Here is a 15,765-nt window from a genome sequence, read left to right on the forward strand (position 1 = left end):
TGTGGTGGGCTGATGGTGAAAGATAGGTTTTGGGTTTGTGTGTGTGTGTGTGTGTGTGTGTGTGTGTGTGTGTGTGTGTGTGTGTGTGTGTGTGCGAATGTGTGAATGGTGGGCTGATGGTGAAAGATGGGTTTTGTGTGTGTGTTTTCTGTTTGGATGTTTGGACCTAAAGTGCTTATCCAGCATAGCCGTATTTGAACAGATGTGTTTGCTAGTATGAACTGGTATGTTTGTTTCAGTATGAACAATGTTTGTTTATTTTTTGAGTACATTGTGTATGCGTTGCTGATGGATGTGACTATAGAGGACCCTGGAGCATTTGTGTGTGTGTGTGTGTATGTGTGTGCGCACACATAGGTTTGCCCCTATTTGTATACATTTACAGAGGCTGGAAATATTTTCTCTGTACGTATGTATGTATGTTTGTGTGTGTGTGTGGCTGTCTTGTCTGCTGCACCGTAGGTAACAGGTGAGCTTGACGCTTGGAAGCAGGACTTGTTGAGGCAAGCGTCAGACTTCAACACTGAGGATCTAGCGCTGGCTGAGCAGAGGCTCCACCGGCACACTGAGCGCAAGCTGGCCATGAACAACATGACCTACGAGGTCATCCAGCAGGGTCAGGACCTGCACCAGTACATCATGGAGGTGCAGGCCTCAGGTGAGTCGGGCATGACTCTTTGTCATGCTAACGTAACACACCTGATTGGTTCAAGCAGTAAATGCAATCAGCCAATCAGAGCTGTGCTGATGCGCAGCAGGAAGTACCAAAGGTTCCAGGATACTGCGAGGTCGGTGGAATACGAGGTCAGTGGATCGGGAGTGAGGTTGCGTGGAAGTTTATCGGGATTCCCGTCTGCGCCCTCAGAGGAACCCTGGTTCAGCTTTGGCCTTTCAGTTCTGAGTGTGAGCAGTAACGTGCGAGATTCCAACGTCCTCTCCCAAAGTTGTGATCTTCTTGGAAGTGTTCCACATCTTTCAGAAACAATACGCGTCAACAATCGGCCAGAACGCGGTACAGACTGCTTCGCCCTGGGCTTTGAAGCAGCTCGGTGCAGTTGGACGAGACTCCCTCGTCATCTAGTTGCTAGGCGCTGTCCTTTTTGATGGCAGTCGGTGCGGCGGCACGTCTCAGGCTCCGCTGGGGCCTCTCGCACCTGAGTCAGTTGGTGGACGGGCCAGGAGGAGCCAGGGTCTGTAATTAAGTGTGTTGAAGAGGGGCGCTGGGAGGCGCTGGTTCAGGGCTCCCGTGGTCATGCAGGAGGAGCAGGTAGCCTCACCGTCCCGCTGGGAGCCATGGGCACGTTGGAAGAGACGGGAGAGAAGTGGGGGCGGAGTCGGAGAGGGACGGCAAGAGAGTGGGAGAGATGGAGAGAGAGATGCCGAGAGAGTGGGAGAGAGACAGAGAGAGTCCAAGGTGGTGGGCGAGAGGACAAAAAGAGAGAGAGAGAGAGAGAGAGAGAGAGAAATGGAAGTAGAACATTTTTTGAAAAAATTATTTCTCTATCACACACACTGTGAGTGCAGTGGTGAGGTTGCTAAGGAAACCACCCCCTCCCCTTACGTTCTCTATACCAAGGTTGCCATGACAACAAGTCTCTCAATTGTCACCACCGGGTTGCCATGGACATGCTCCATTGCTCACATTTGGGTAGCTGTGAGGATGCACTGGCTATTGCAGAGGCCACCCCATCACACAAATATCATGTTCCCATGAGAACCACATCCCATCACCTAGTGTGGGGTTGCCATGGAGACTGCATCCCATTGCCTATGGGCAGGTAACTATGGGGGATGAGTGGGTTGAATTGAGGGTTAGGGGAGATGGGTTAAAATGCCCTTTACAGCCTCAGTAGACACACACACACAAACACACGCATACACATAAACACACATTGCTCAAACATAATCAGCACATCAGTTCCCACGCATACTGCATATGACCCACATTTTACACACACAAATCACATGCAAAGCACACGTGTATGCATAAGCACGCATTTGTGTGTGTGCGTGCATGCGTGCATGTACTGCTCTGCTGGATAGCTGGGTAACTTTGTGGTGAGCAAACCTCACCTCAGCACGAGACCTCACCTGGGTGCCGTGTTCTCTTTCCATCCCCCTCACATCCCATAATGATCTCTCAGAGAGAAGCGAGTAGGCTGGCCAGCCAGGCGAGACGCTGAGCAGCGCTTCCTTCATCCTGCTGCTCTCGGCCCTGCGCCCCTTAAATCTAACCTCTAGATCTCTAATTGTGTGTGTGTGTGTGTGTGTGTGTGTGTGTGTGTGCTGTAGGTATGGATCTCAGTGGAGAGAAGGACCTGGATCTGGCTGCTCAGGTCCAGGAGCTGCTGGAATTTCTGCACGAGAAACAACATGAGCTGGAGCTGAGTGCCGAACACACACACAAGCGCCTGGAGCAATGTTTACAGCTGCGCCATCTACAGGCTGAGGTCAAACAGGTGTGTGTGTGTGTGTGTGTGTATGTGTTTGTTTGTTTGTTTGTTTCACCATTAATGGATCACACTGCAAAATCCACCTCATTTCACACCTGGTCTGTTTTGCTGATAGATTAGTTTCCATTTTAATGTTTTATAGCAAAGCTGGAAGTGTTTGAAACTCAGTGCTGTCTGAGGCGCTAACTGGTGCCATTAACTCTGAGTGTAAATGCCAGCTGACGGTTTTGTTCCTTGGCAGCTCATACACACACATACACATACACACACACACACACACACACACACACACACACACACACACACATATACTGCAGGGCTGCAGTTTGCAGTCCTACATAGCACATAATCCAATCAGTTCACAAAGAACTAGCTAGGAATTAGTAGGAATTTGGGAATTACGAATTTAGAAAGTTAGTATTAGCCAGGAAGACTAAATAGAGGCTACACGGTCAACACCAATGAAAAGCTGTGGAATATTCACTTGTTTTATCAAGCTCAGATACAAACTGTCTTGTCTTGGCTGAGAGAATAACAAATCAGTTCATGTGTGTGTTTGTGTGTGCTTGGTTGTTTGGTCATGCATTTAATTAAAAATCCTGATATAATAATTTATTTACTTTTAATTTTACTGTGTATAACAGTGAAAAGGCTCATATGGGGGCAGGGTCCAACGTTACAAAAATTAGAGGCATGTAAACACAAAAAGCTACAAAAACTACAACAGAAACAAAAAATACAGTACACAATTACACAGCATGGAAATGTAAGGCAAGTTTATCTGTATAGCACTTTTCAGACAGAGCAGCAATTCAAAGTGCTTCACATAAAAAAGAAGAATAAAGCTTATCACATCCTGAGAGCCATCACCTCGGGAAGGTCACTGTCAAAATGTAAAAATAAAATGTTATAAATTAAAACTTTATTAAAATAAAGTTTAAATGAACTAAAATTAATTAAAAAAATAAAACTGAAAGATTATAGAGCTAAAGTATAATATGTATATGCAAATTATACATATAAAGATCACATTAAGAATAAATAAAGAATTAAAAAAATTAAAAATACACTCTAGTGCTTAAAAGTTCAAAGTGCTACAGGATGTGTTTAACCTGAGCCCAAAGCCTGGCCAAATAAGGATATCTTAGTTTAGTTATGGAGTGAAACAGATAAAGGTAGCTCACTGTACTGATTAAAATTAATTGCTAATAGCACTAAACCGGGATATTTGCATGATAGTTTAACATGACGATGGACAGGTTGAAGGCTCATGGGTGTATAAAGTTTGTACATTTGTTAATTTCTCTGTGAATCAGGTGTTTCAGCACCTGCATTCAGCCTCCCACACGCCGTCTTTTGAATGTGTGCATTTCTCCACGGTGCTTTCTGTGGGCATGAAACGGTTCCGGCTTTAACTGGTGCAGTCTTGCCCATAACGGGTTTTTGAGCTGACGCTGTCCAGCAGAGCGTCGACGGACCCAAATGGCTTGTATGCTGCGGTGCACAATTTTGCTCATGAAAAGTGCAGTTGTGCCGTCATGTAAGCCTCTTCTTAAAACCGACGTGTCTGGCCTTACGTTCTAGTTAGGCACATTTATCATAGAACACAGAGTCACGATCTGACAAAGCTATAGCCATAACGGAGGCTGCCATGATCATAACAGCGCCTGCCCCGTTCTGAGACGAACCCGAAAAAAGTCCAATATGGCACAGAGAGCCTTGGCATCATTGTCCTCGGGATTCTCAGTGTGCAAGTGGAAGTGGAGATGTGGAAGTTGAGAGGCTGTAGATGAGAGCGGAGCAGGAACCGGGCTGATTTTGATGGGGAAAGCCCACAGCGTGGTCAGATGCTGCGGCTCTGGAGCCGGAAAATCCACTGATACCAGGGAGTTCTCGAGTGTTTGTGCCAATGCGTCGCCACTAATGGGGGTGGATAAATTGCACAGTGAGAAAGTTAAGTTGTGTCAGAGTTTGGCACCTTTCTTGTTTGTGTGCAGTCCATCTCGCCTAAAAAATTCTCTTTCCCCCCAAAACAGGTTAAAGTTGTCAATAAAGTTCAGGCTCTTTGACCTACAGCCTTTCTGTAGCCAAGCGTATAGTCCAAGTAGCCATGAGAATATATTTGCTCACCACGCAGGCAAATATATTTATCACGAGGGCCACTGATAAATGTTTCAACTCTGAGCTTGCTAATTGTGGTGAAGGTTATTAAAGCCCCTTGTTAATAACTCAGACTCCTACTCTCTCATGTCATTCTTGCTGACATGCGCTGTTATCCGCCAGTACCGTGGGCAGCTTTTCATTTAACTCAGAAGACTGTGGTGTTCGACTGATATTTCTGACATTTCCTGCCGTTGACCATTGATGCCCTTTCCGTGTTCGTTTCGCTGCCCTGGCGAGGATCTCAAATCTGTCCTGCAGGTCAAGCGATCTGGTTAGCATTAGCATTAGCATCAGCGGGTGATTCTAGTGAGGGTGGAGGACGGCCGAGCTGGACGTAAGCACTTGGGTTTGGCTACGACCCCTTTGCTCATTTATGTTTTCTGTACGCGTCTGTACTCACGATCGCGGCTCCGTTCCGTTCCGCTCCGTTCCGCCGGTCTGTGCGTCTCCGCTGCTCGCTGCTCTACTAAACCCGCACTCTGGTACTCTACTACTCTTTACAGTACAGGAGCTCCAACTCTTAAACTCCAAAAACTAATTTCAGGCACTGTCATTTTCTGTAGAAGACTGTAACAATTTTGACAGCACATAGGTTCTGAAACACGAGGAGCCATCCTCTGATCTGTTTCTTTTGATATCCAACTTTTTGATATCTGTTCCTGTATCTGTAGCGCTAAAAAAAAATGAAATATGAAATCTTAAAAATATGAAAATGACATAAAAATGATCAGTTTAGGCTTCGTGGCTCTTCTGATTTGTCTGTATGTTGAAAAATAACTTCTGAAAAGAAAGACAAAAGCAGAGCAGAAAAAGCACAGCTAAGCAGAGAGGCATCTGAACAGAAAGGATAGAGAAAGCACACACATCACAATTACAGGAACAATCCCAGTACACAATTACAGGCACAATCCCAGTACACAATTACAGGCACAATCCCAGTACACAATTACAGGCACAATCCCAGTACACAATTACAGGGAACAATCCCAGTACACAATTACAGGCACAATCCCAGTACACAATTACAGGCACAATCCCAGTACACAATTACAGGGCACAATCCCAGTACACAATTACAGGGCACAATCCCAGTAAACAATTACAGGGAACAATCCCAGTACACAATTACAGGAACAATCCCAGTACACAATTACAGGAACAATCCCAGTACACAATTACAGGCACAATCCCAGTACACAATTACAGGCACAATCCCAGTACACAATTACAGGGCACAATCCCAGTACACAATTACAGGGAACAATCCCAGTACACTATTACAGGGATCAATCTCAGTACACCATTACAGGGCACAATCCCAGTACACGATTACACAGTTGCGCACATGAAGCGCACAGCTCAGGGCACACAGGCCACACAGAATGTAGTGAGTGAACCCAGAGTTTGCACATAAAAAGCGTTGAATATTTCGAACATGGAAACTACTACTAGTGGGGGGTGGCATCTGGAGGCGAGTGGTGAAATTTAAGGTTAGGAGTAGATTTACACTTAGGCATAGCATTATTTACATACATGAATCAGTGGAAATACCTCACAGAGATAACGAGTGTCCCCCATGTGTCCAGGTGCTAGGCTGGATCCGTAACGGCGAGTCCATGCTCACAGCCAGCATGGTGAACGCGGGCTCTTTGTCCGAGGCGGAGCAACTACAGAGAGAGCATGAGCAGTTTCAGCTCGCAATCGAGGTAACGGTGCTTCCATACCCCACCCTCTTGACCACACCATAGCACTATGGACCTGCTCCGGCCCACATTAGTCTGATAACTCTCCTGCTTCGGGAAGAGAAACTCTTTCCTAGGGACCTGACTTGGTTCATAGACTGGAGGCTGGGAGCGCTGCCACCTGCTGATGTCTGCCATGCATTACAATAAGTTACAAATCAGGCTTGGTTGTAATGTATCTTTTCTGCGTGATATTATTACAAATTCAGGGAAATGTGTTTGTGTGATAAAGTGCCTCCCGCACCCCAAACAAGAGAAACTTTAAATTGTGGCATTTAAACCTTTTACTGCTCCATCAAACAATATATATATGTATATATAGAGAGTTCAGAAAAAGGCAGTTTAATTCAGTAAATTGCCCCATATAATTTTAATGGCTACCTATAGCTAAAGGCAGCCTGTTGAAATCAGTTAATGCTTCAAGGTGATTAAGAGAAGCACAGAGCATTAGCCAGGGCTGTCTGTTGGCTAGATGCGCTCAGAGCCAATCCAGGCTAAAACACCGCTGGATCACGGGTTCAATTTTAAAATTAAAATCAATGGACTCGTCTATACCTTATTTGCAATCTTGCGCCGTGTCCAAAACCTGATACCCTCCCATCCACTACCCTCCTTTAATCTAACTGTATCTTGCCAGAGATGCAGGAAGTAGAAAGCTCTGGTGTTAAACTTTGCCTGGGTTAAAGTTGTCATGCTTCCCAGATTGGCAGCCCATTCACAAAATGAGACCCTCGGTTTGTTGCAGTTTAGAAAGGGCGTGCGACGCTGTATTCCTAACTGGCTTCAGCTGACTGTCTTCAGTGCAGCGGCGCTCTCTCTGTAATTGAGTTGGCCTTGAAGAGGACATTTCACAGATTGTGACTTTAATTGCCTCTCTGAAGGACAGCGCAGCGTGGAGCAGCCAGACCCCACAGTGATCTTAGCCACCAGTGCGACAGACTCGCGGCCTTATTCGTGCCAACAGCTCGTGATGCAACAAAGATTGAGTCTTGGAGGATAGTGCATTAATGTAATGTCAAGCTATTTAAAAAAAACCCTGAAATTGGTCCAGTTCTTTCACACGAAACAACTGATACTGATCAAATCATTCCAGTTTGTGATTACTAACCATGCTGCAATGCTACACTTTTCAGATTGGGATTTTTACATCAAACCGTTTAAAAATGCTTGAAACTGACAAAATATGTTTATCGTGGTGACAGCCAACTTTGCTAATATACTGTGTTTTCCCTGGTAGGGATTTTATTAAACAATGTTGTTAAAATGCCTAAAATTGACCAAACTGGTCTTTGAATAGGCTGAATTGGAATTCCAACATTGCTCACTGTACTCTGCATTCCCCACTGCCCCTTTCCCCGTCCTCCCGCCTCAGTCCCTGCTCCACGCGGACTCGCTGCAGCGGACCCACCAGAGCGCGCTGCAGCTCCAGCAGCGGGCGGAGGCGATGCTTCAGGCGGGACACTACGACCCGGATGCGGTGCGTGCCTGCGCTGAGACCGTGGCGCTCCACTGGCAGACCCTCATGCTCAAGATGGAAGACAGGCTCAAGCTGGTCAACGCCTCTGTCGCCTTCTACAAGACCTCTGAGCAGGTGTGCTGGGACGTCTCGCGTTCTAGCGGAGTGGAGAGGGGGTGGCAGGTGGAAGAGAAAGCGGATTTTGCTGTGAATATTGTGCCCCGATATTGAAGAGCAAAGAAGGATTTACAGTGTACAGGGTGACTGCTGGCATGAACTGGGGTCTGGCTATTACAAGGTGTGTGTGTGTGTGTGTGTGTGTGTGTGTGTGTGTGCATGCGTGCATCTGTGTGACCCACTCAGGTGTGTAACGTGCTGGAGAGTTTGGAGCAGGAGTACCGGAGGGACGAGGACTGGTGTGGGGCGCATGACAAGCTCGGCTCTGCGTCGAACACGGACCATGTGGCTCCACTCATCAGCAAACACCTGGAGCAGAAAGAGGCCTTTCTCAAGGTTAAACACACACACACACACACACACACACACACACACACACACACACACACACACACTCACCATACACACACTGCCATAGTCTAGATACACCTGCCTCTGTTTGATTAAGACTCTGAAAACATCTCTGATGTCTCTTAAAAGTGAGTGTTTCTGCAGCGCGGTAAAATGAGCGAATCTAAGCGTGCTGCTGTAAATTCCCTCTCCTCGAGTTTAAAGCGTAGCCGAACACACCTAATCCAGCCGATTATACACAAGTGTATGAGCACATAGGAAGGAATTAAATGTGTGTTGGATCAGAGTAGGTACCACTCTGTGAAAAGGATGCAAGAAGGTTTGATCTCCAGGCCTGGGAGATATCTGCAAACACAAACCCTTCAGAGGGAGAGCTTTTATGGAAGAAGATCAGTTTAAGAGTTCTAGCTCTGTGTTTAGAACGTAGTGTTAGATGACTAGCAAAGAGCATGTGTGTGTGTGTGTGTGTGTGTCTGCAGGCCTGCACCCTAGCCCGACGAAATGCAGAGGTCTTTCTGAAGTATATCCACCGCAACAATGTGAGCATGTCAGGGGTCACTAGCCACAACCGGGCACCTGAAACACAGGTCAAAGGTCAGTTGGACAAAGTTCTCCAGAAAAGTGTCAGTGTGAACATTATGTACATTAACATGTCTTTGCATGTTGATATGTTTACATGCATTTTGATGTGTGTGTGTGCGTGTGTGTGTGTGTGTGTGTGTGGGTGTGTGTGTGTCGTGAAAGCCATTCTTAGTGAGCTCCTTCAGAGAGAGAATCGGGTCTTACATTTCTGGACCCACAAGAAAAAGCGTTTGGACCAGTGCCAGCAATATGTGCTGTTTGAGCGCCATGCCAGGCAGGTGAGCGAAGGTCTGTGACAGCTTTGATGCATGTTAAAGAGTTCGACCTCACTAAAAACTAGATGAAGGAAAGCCTAGTTTTGCATACGTTTAAGACACTGAAGGTGGAAATCTTTTTTACATTATGGTAATACATGACAATAAAGGTTAGGCAGAAGATGTGCATATAATGATATTGCTCTTTTCTCTCTCTCTCTCTCTTTCTCAGGCGCTAGACTGGCTGCAGGAGACTGGGGAGCAGTATTTGTCCACACACACATCTCCAGGCGAAACCACCGAGAGAACACAGGAGCTGCTCAGAGAGTATGGGGACTTTCGTGTGTCTGCAAAGGTATGGCAACAGTTACTTCATCAACGAGAGCCCTGTCACCAATGTTACTGGTGGACGTTGCTAGGAAACCTCATCCCACAGGACCAGTGGATCACAACGCATCCAATTACTAAATTTATGTGATTTCCAGCCTACTGATTGGTGCAGTTCATATGAGTGTATCTGTTCAGGGAGTGCACATCGCAGATAAGAGGGACAGTAAAGTAACCACGACAACCTGGACACTTCAGAGACTTGCTGCATTATTATCATGTTACCGACGTGTTAAAAGCAAAAAAATAAAAAAATTAAAAAATGGTGTGTTGCTGAGTTAATGTGAAAGCTTAGGCCCATTTCTGAGGGATGTCGGTATCTGGTTCCTTGTCTAATGTCTCACCACACTCTGACATAGCAAACACAGGAGAAAGTGAAGCTGCTGATCCAACTCGCTGGTAGCCTGGTGGAGAAGGATCACGGCCATGTTAGCGAGCTCAAGAGGTGGGTGTCCACGGTGGACCGCCGCTACCGCGACTTCTCCCTCCGCATGGGCCAGTACCGCTCCAGTCTGGACCGGGCTCTGGGGTTGTGCTCCGAGGTGAGGGACCCACCTTCTCGATAGGGCTGTTCGGATAAAGGAGGGCTTTTGTTAACGTTACGCAAAGAAACGCCAAGAAGTTCTGGGGTGGTTTCTGGTAGAGCGCATTACCAACATCACCTTTCTTATGTCCGTAAAGCTATCAGGACTCCGTTTTCTCTTTCTGTGGCGTTCTTTGTACACTTATTGTTTTTAGGATGTTTCCGTTTCTTTCGTTTTGTTTCTGTTTTTATTTAGTATGTTTATTAGTGAGTTGAGTTACATAAAGGAGTCGGACAGTGGGGCTTCAGGTGAGTGGAGATTTCCACAGACAGTTTGAATATGTCATATCTGACAGGACAACAAAGATCTGGAGCTTGACATCATCCCTGCCAGCCTGACGCACACAGATCCAGAGGTCAACCTCAGTGACCCCGACCACGAGGTCAACGAGGAGAAGAAAAAATCTGCCCGAAAGAAAGAGTGAGTGTGAGAGACGAAAAGGAAAATAAAGGCCAGGATGGAACAGACTGGTCAAGTACTCGATATCCCACAATCCCTAGCGGCTCGGTCTCCTGCCTTTTTCTCCCTTAGATCAATATTTCAGGGTGTGGGATCCTTTGTGCACATGGGTGAAGCTCTTCCTCCCCTCACAGATACATCATGGCCGAGCTACTGCAGACGGAGCGAGCATACGTGAGGGACCTTCAGGAGTGCTTGGAGGTGGGTCTCAGCCACAGTACCTCTCTTACACACCTCCCCAGGTGTCCAGCGCCAGAAACGGGGAGTATGAAATCTTCATTCAGAGGAAGAGGATGCTGTAGTTAAGTGAGAGGTCTAACAGTGAGGAAGACAGATATTAATTTATGGCATTTACATTTACTTTTTGACAGACACACTTATCCAGAGTGACTCACAAATTCGAGCATGTCACAGATGCAGGTGACAGTAGTGTTATGAGCCTTGACAAAGAACCCTCATTGGTATTCGCATAGACTGCCTGACCAGACGGGGTTTGACCTCCAGTCACATGCATGGGAGGCAGCGACCTCGTCCGCTGCGCCACACCAACCACTGTGTCAGGTTATAGCAGAAGGCCTTTTAAGTGCCGTGACTGGATCCTGGTAGTGTGTGGATTTGGAAACATGCCGTCTGATTACTATTGCAGTGTCTGGTCCATATGTGTGAGTTGTTCCATCCTGTTCTGTTGTCGTTATTGACCATGTGGCCAAGCATGACACAAGCAGTGAGTCAGTCGCGACTATCGAGCAACACGTGCCCGCTATGTCCGTTTAAACACGGACCAGTGGAACTTCTGGCTCCGACTGGAGCGTAGTTTACACGGATGCTGGAAGGTTTTGGGGTTTTTTTTAAAGCTTGTTGTCTTTCTTCCCTCTCTCTCTCTCTCTCTCTCTCTCTCTCCCCACAGACCTTCTTGTGGGAGATGACCAGCGGGATGGACGAGATTCCGCAGGGAATTGCCAACAAAGAGCACGTCATCTTTGGGAATATTCAGGAGATCTACGATTTCCATAACAAGTACGCCCCTGTCCACTCACAAAGGACCCGGATCTAATGATGGGGCCTGATTTAGGAGTTCTGTCACTCTGGTGCTATTTCAGTCTATAAGCTGTTACATGTTCATTTATGTGGCTGTATTTTGCCAGTATTTTCCTGAAAGAGCTGGAGAACTATGAGCAGCTCATTGAGGACGTGGGCCACTGTTTTGTCACATGGGTAAGAGGCTGTAATCTAAATATTGTGATCATTCCCACTTATAATACCCTATCTGTCCCATTATAATACTCTTTTCTGGAAAAATACAATAACAATTGCACTCTCTGCTCAGTACCCGTTAGTCAGCTCACAGTTCTGCTTAACCTTGACCTCAATCATTTTATGACAAAGCACACTCGGATTACAAAATCAGTTATAATTAAAGTAGGTAGGGAATATTGAAACCAATGACTATCACAATGCTATCACCTCGTTTCATAGGCTGATAAGTTCCACATGTATGTCACCTACTGCAAAAACAAACCGGACTCCAGCCAGCTCATCCAGGGACAAGCGGGCAGATTCTTCGACGTGAGTGCCGTGTTTCCTTTTTCTGTCCATACTTTGAGCAAGACTCGCTGCACTATGCCCCCGCACACCGCTAGGTGGCAGCAGTGAGCTTCTTGTCAGCCACAAGCTGACTGCACACTACGCTTGGATCAGCTACCCCAGCTGGTTCACTGTTGCAGTGGCCTTTGCCAGAATAATGTTGAGTGTATTTTTGATATTCCCTTGATTGAAGCTTACATTAAGATGTTGGGCTAAAGTGTCTAACCGAGTTTTCTTTAAATCATCAAACAGAAATGTCAAAACAACATTTAAAACCATTGTTTTTCCCCCTATCTTTGTATTTATCTTTAATTAGAATTAAAAATAATTCTGCAAAATGTCTTCGTTTCTTTACCTGTTTTCCCTCCTAGAGTATTGGGTGAAACTGATGTGTGGTATCTGGTCATATGAATAATAAGACTGTTGAAATGCTAATGGCCTTCTGGCTGGTGTCTGGAATGTGTGTATTCCACAGGAGATCCAGAGGAGGCACGGGCTCGCCAACTCGATCTCCTCCTACCTCATCAAGCCTGTGCAGCGCATCACCAAATACCAGCTGCTGCTCAAGGTAGAGATGGGGGGAGGGGGGTGTGAGGGTTGCCCGGGGCAGGAAGGCTCTAGGAGGGCAGTTGGGAGCTGAAGGAGGGGCAGTCTGAGTGGACAGGCGGGGAGACAGGCGTTCCGCAGATTTCCCAAAAGGCCCGCGTGATGGCTTGAATCGACGTCCCGACTCGCATGTGTGTCGGCAGGAGTTGCTGACGTGCTGTGAGGAGGGGAAAGGGGAGATTAAGGAGGGCCTGGAGGTGATGCTGAGCGTTCCCAAGCGCGCCAACGACGCCATGCATGTGAGCATGCTGGAGGGTGAGTGCTGATCTCAGCACACGTCAAGTCTGCTCTCTAACGAGTCTCTAAATGTGGAACTTCTCCTAACGCTTCACCCGTCTGAGCTTCCGGGGGCCTTGTTCGCTTCTTTCGGGGGGGGTTCTAGGTTTTGATGAGAACCTGGCGGTTCAGGGCGAGCTGATCCTGCAGGACACGTTCCAGGTGTGGGACCCCAAATCGCTGATCCGCAAAGGTCGCGACCGTCACCTCTTCCTCTTCGAGATCTCCCTCGTCTTCAGCAAAGAGATGAAGGACTCCTCAGGGCGCACAAAATACGTCTATAAAAGCAAACTGCTGGTACGGCATGGCAGGGGAGCAGTTTTCCGACATAGATGCAAGTGCTGCTGTCTCTATTTCACGTTTGTCCGCTAATGATCTCATCAGTAAATGAGGGTGCTTCAAACCAAATGAAATCAAATTACGTCCGACTGAATTGGTGAGAGAAGTGCTTATTGTTGCAATCCCAGAGGGACTCAGCCAAGGCTACAGTGTGTTGGTGATGTTAGAGCAGGTTGTGTGATATGCTGGGCATCTTTACTAATGAACAGTGTTAAGTGATGTGGCACGTGACTGAACTCTGTGCCTGTTCTGGTGTGGGCCAACACCTCCGTACTTTAATGCCACCTCTGTAAGCAGTGCTGTATTTCACAGACTTCAGAGCTGGGTGTGACAGAACACATAGAGGGTGACCCGTGCAAATTTGCCCTTTGGGCCGGACGCACCCCGACCTCGGACAGCAAAACCATCCTGAAGGTAAAGTCTTCACACGTCTCGATGCACAGCCTGTGAACGTGCGCTCTCCCACGTGTACAGCCACCCCCACCCACCCCAACCCCGTGTCCTCCGGTGCACTCCCTCTCTCGCACTCTCTGACGTGCACTGTCTGACGTGCGCTCCCCTCGTGCACGCCCCCTGCAGGCATCCAGCATGGAGGTGAAGCAGGAGTGGATCCGGAACATCCGGGAGGTGATCCAGGAGAGGACGGTGCACCTGAAAGGGGCGCTGAAGGAGCCCATCCACGTGCCTAAAACCCCAGCCAGGCAGCGCAGCATCAGTAAGAGGTGCTCCACGCCGCCCTTATAACCTGCTCTTCATTCCATCCTCAGCCTCACGCCCTCTTTCTTCCTTATACTTTCTGTTTTTCTATTTCCTTTCTTTCCTTGGAAAATAAAATGATGTCACACCCACTGTGTGGAAATCTCCTTTGGCTCGGATAGGTTGTAACTTGTGTCAGTACTTCGATATTTGGATTCTTGTACTCAGCAGCAATGGACATTTGGATTCTCGTTTTCTATGTCACTGTCCAGGGAAACCACCGAAGACGCCGACAGTCAGGGTGATGCCAGCAGCCAGCCGGACACGATCTCCATCGCTTCCCGGACCTCACAAAACACAGTGGACAGTGACAAGGTACTACAGCCTTCAGGGACTCCACTACCCATCGGCTGTCAGCGCTGCGGTCCATTACCCATACATCCCTTTTGTCATATGTGAATGTGCACTCAACCTCAGCGTTGAGACCGTGTCTGTTAGGCTTGAAGGTGTGTGTGTGTGTGTGTGTGTGTGTGCAGCAGGATGTCTACTCCCTGTGGAAAATGTGACTATGTCTTCTGTCTTGGCAGCACATTTGTGAGTGAGTGTGTGTGTGAGTGAGTGTGTGTGTGTGTGTGTGTGTGTGTAACATGTTCAACAGTGTAGGCATTGTTAGGGTGTGCCTATACTCCAGACCTTCAAATAAACAGTTTTGTCCAGTCTAGACTTCTTAAAGTTTTATAATTTACTCCTGTTTTCAGAAGTTGAGCATTTTAAAACTGAGCCGTTTCTTTTCAAAAGTTGGCCCACTATCCTTCTTAAAATAGAGCACATTTAATTTGTTCTTACACAAAATGTCAGTGTCAGCATATTTCTTTCGAGTTTAGTCTCAAGCATCGTATATTTTGTGGTTTGTGTAATTGTGATATTGACATGCTCCATTGTGAGGGTTGGTGTCTGTCCCCCAGTATTTGTGGACTGTATGAATCACCATATGACCCTCTTGGCCACACCTCTGAATTTCATCGCGCTTGTTTATTGTTGTCTGGTTTTGTTTTGGTGAGTGCTGCCCCATGTCACATGACCTCAGAGGCTCCACCCCATCTTCTCACAGAATGCTACAGAGAGCGACACGCAGCAGCCTCTGACCTGAGGTCAGTGTTGTGATGCTGCTCTTTAGTGACTGTAAAATTACTGCTTTAAAAAACACAGACTGCAGGGCAGAGTCTCTCTGTGAGCTTCCACCGTTTAATTACTGGCACTCAGTATATTATTTCAGTAATTTTCTCTTTATCTTTTCCTCTCCCTCTCTCGGTCTCTCACTATTTGCTCTCTACTGTCATGCTCACTGTCTGTTTTTCTAACACAGAGCATTTACTTGAATTCAGATGTCATGGTGGGTTGTGGTTTTGGCAGCTATCTGTTATGTAAGTGGGTGACTGTGTAGACACCAGGCTGTAGCACTAGGAATAAAACCAACCACAACCAAACAACATTTTCTGGTGTGCCCACAGACAGTTGTGCCTCATGTGTGTGTGAATGTGTGTGGGTGTGTGTGTGTGTCCACACTGTGGTTGCTGTAATAGCAGTACAAAACACTGCTTGAATTCCCACAACCTCATGAATTTTTATATTTTTGCTCTGTAATGTATTGTAATT

At 46.9% G+C, this 15,765-nt stretch overlaps 1 protein-coding gene across 3 annotated transcripts in view; it reads left to right on the forward strand.

Moving 5' to 3' along the window:
* The window catches only part of kalrnb (kalirin RhoGEF kinase b), a 52,102-nt gene that overhangs the window by 19,017 nt on the left and 17,320 nt on the right, over nt 1-15,765 (forward strand). For all 3 annotated transcript variants that reach the window (XM_081710531.1, XM_035524729.2, XM_081710532.1), the window contains 20 exons: nt 463-658; nt 2,293-2,459; nt 6,203-6,322; nt 7,731-7,949; nt 8,178-8,327; nt 8,822-8,936; nt 9,087-9,202; nt 9,411-9,533; nt 9,925-10,107; nt 10,445-10,569; nt 10,743-10,809; nt 11,516-11,625; nt 11,754-11,823; nt 12,085-12,174; nt 12,668-12,760; nt 12,942-13,053; nt 13,181-13,371; nt 13,726-13,827; nt 13,993-14,135; nt 14,382-14,484. In XM_081710531.1, the coding sequence (XP_081566657.1) occupies nt 463-658; nt 2,293-2,459; nt 6,203-6,322; nt 7,731-7,949; nt 8,178-8,327; nt 8,822-8,936; nt 9,087-9,202; nt 9,411-9,533; nt 9,925-10,107; nt 10,445-10,569; nt 10,743-10,809; nt 11,516-11,625; nt 11,754-11,823; nt 12,085-12,174; nt 12,668-12,760; nt 12,942-13,053; nt 13,181-13,371; nt 13,726-13,827; nt 13,993-14,135; nt 14,382-14,484 (2,595 nt within the window). The remainder of the gene's footprint in view (nt 1-462; nt 659-2,292; nt 2,460-6,202; nt 6,323-7,730; nt 7,950-8,177; nt 8,328-8,821; nt 8,937-9,086; nt 9,203-9,410; nt 9,534-9,924; nt 10,108-10,444; nt 10,570-10,742; nt 10,810-11,515; nt 11,626-11,753; nt 11,824-12,084; nt 12,175-12,667; nt 12,761-12,941; nt 13,054-13,180; nt 13,372-13,725; nt 13,828-13,992; nt 14,136-14,381; nt 14,485-15,765) is intronic.

The sequence above is a fragment of the Electrophorus electricus genome, chromosome 3, assembly GCF_041902795.1.
Source record: "Electrophorus electricus isolate QZ-2024a chromosome 3, ASM4190279v1, whole genome shotgun sequence".
Classification (NCBI taxonomy): domain Eukaryota; kingdom Metazoa; phylum Chordata; class Actinopteri; order Gymnotiformes; family Gymnotidae; genus Electrophorus; species Electrophorus electricus.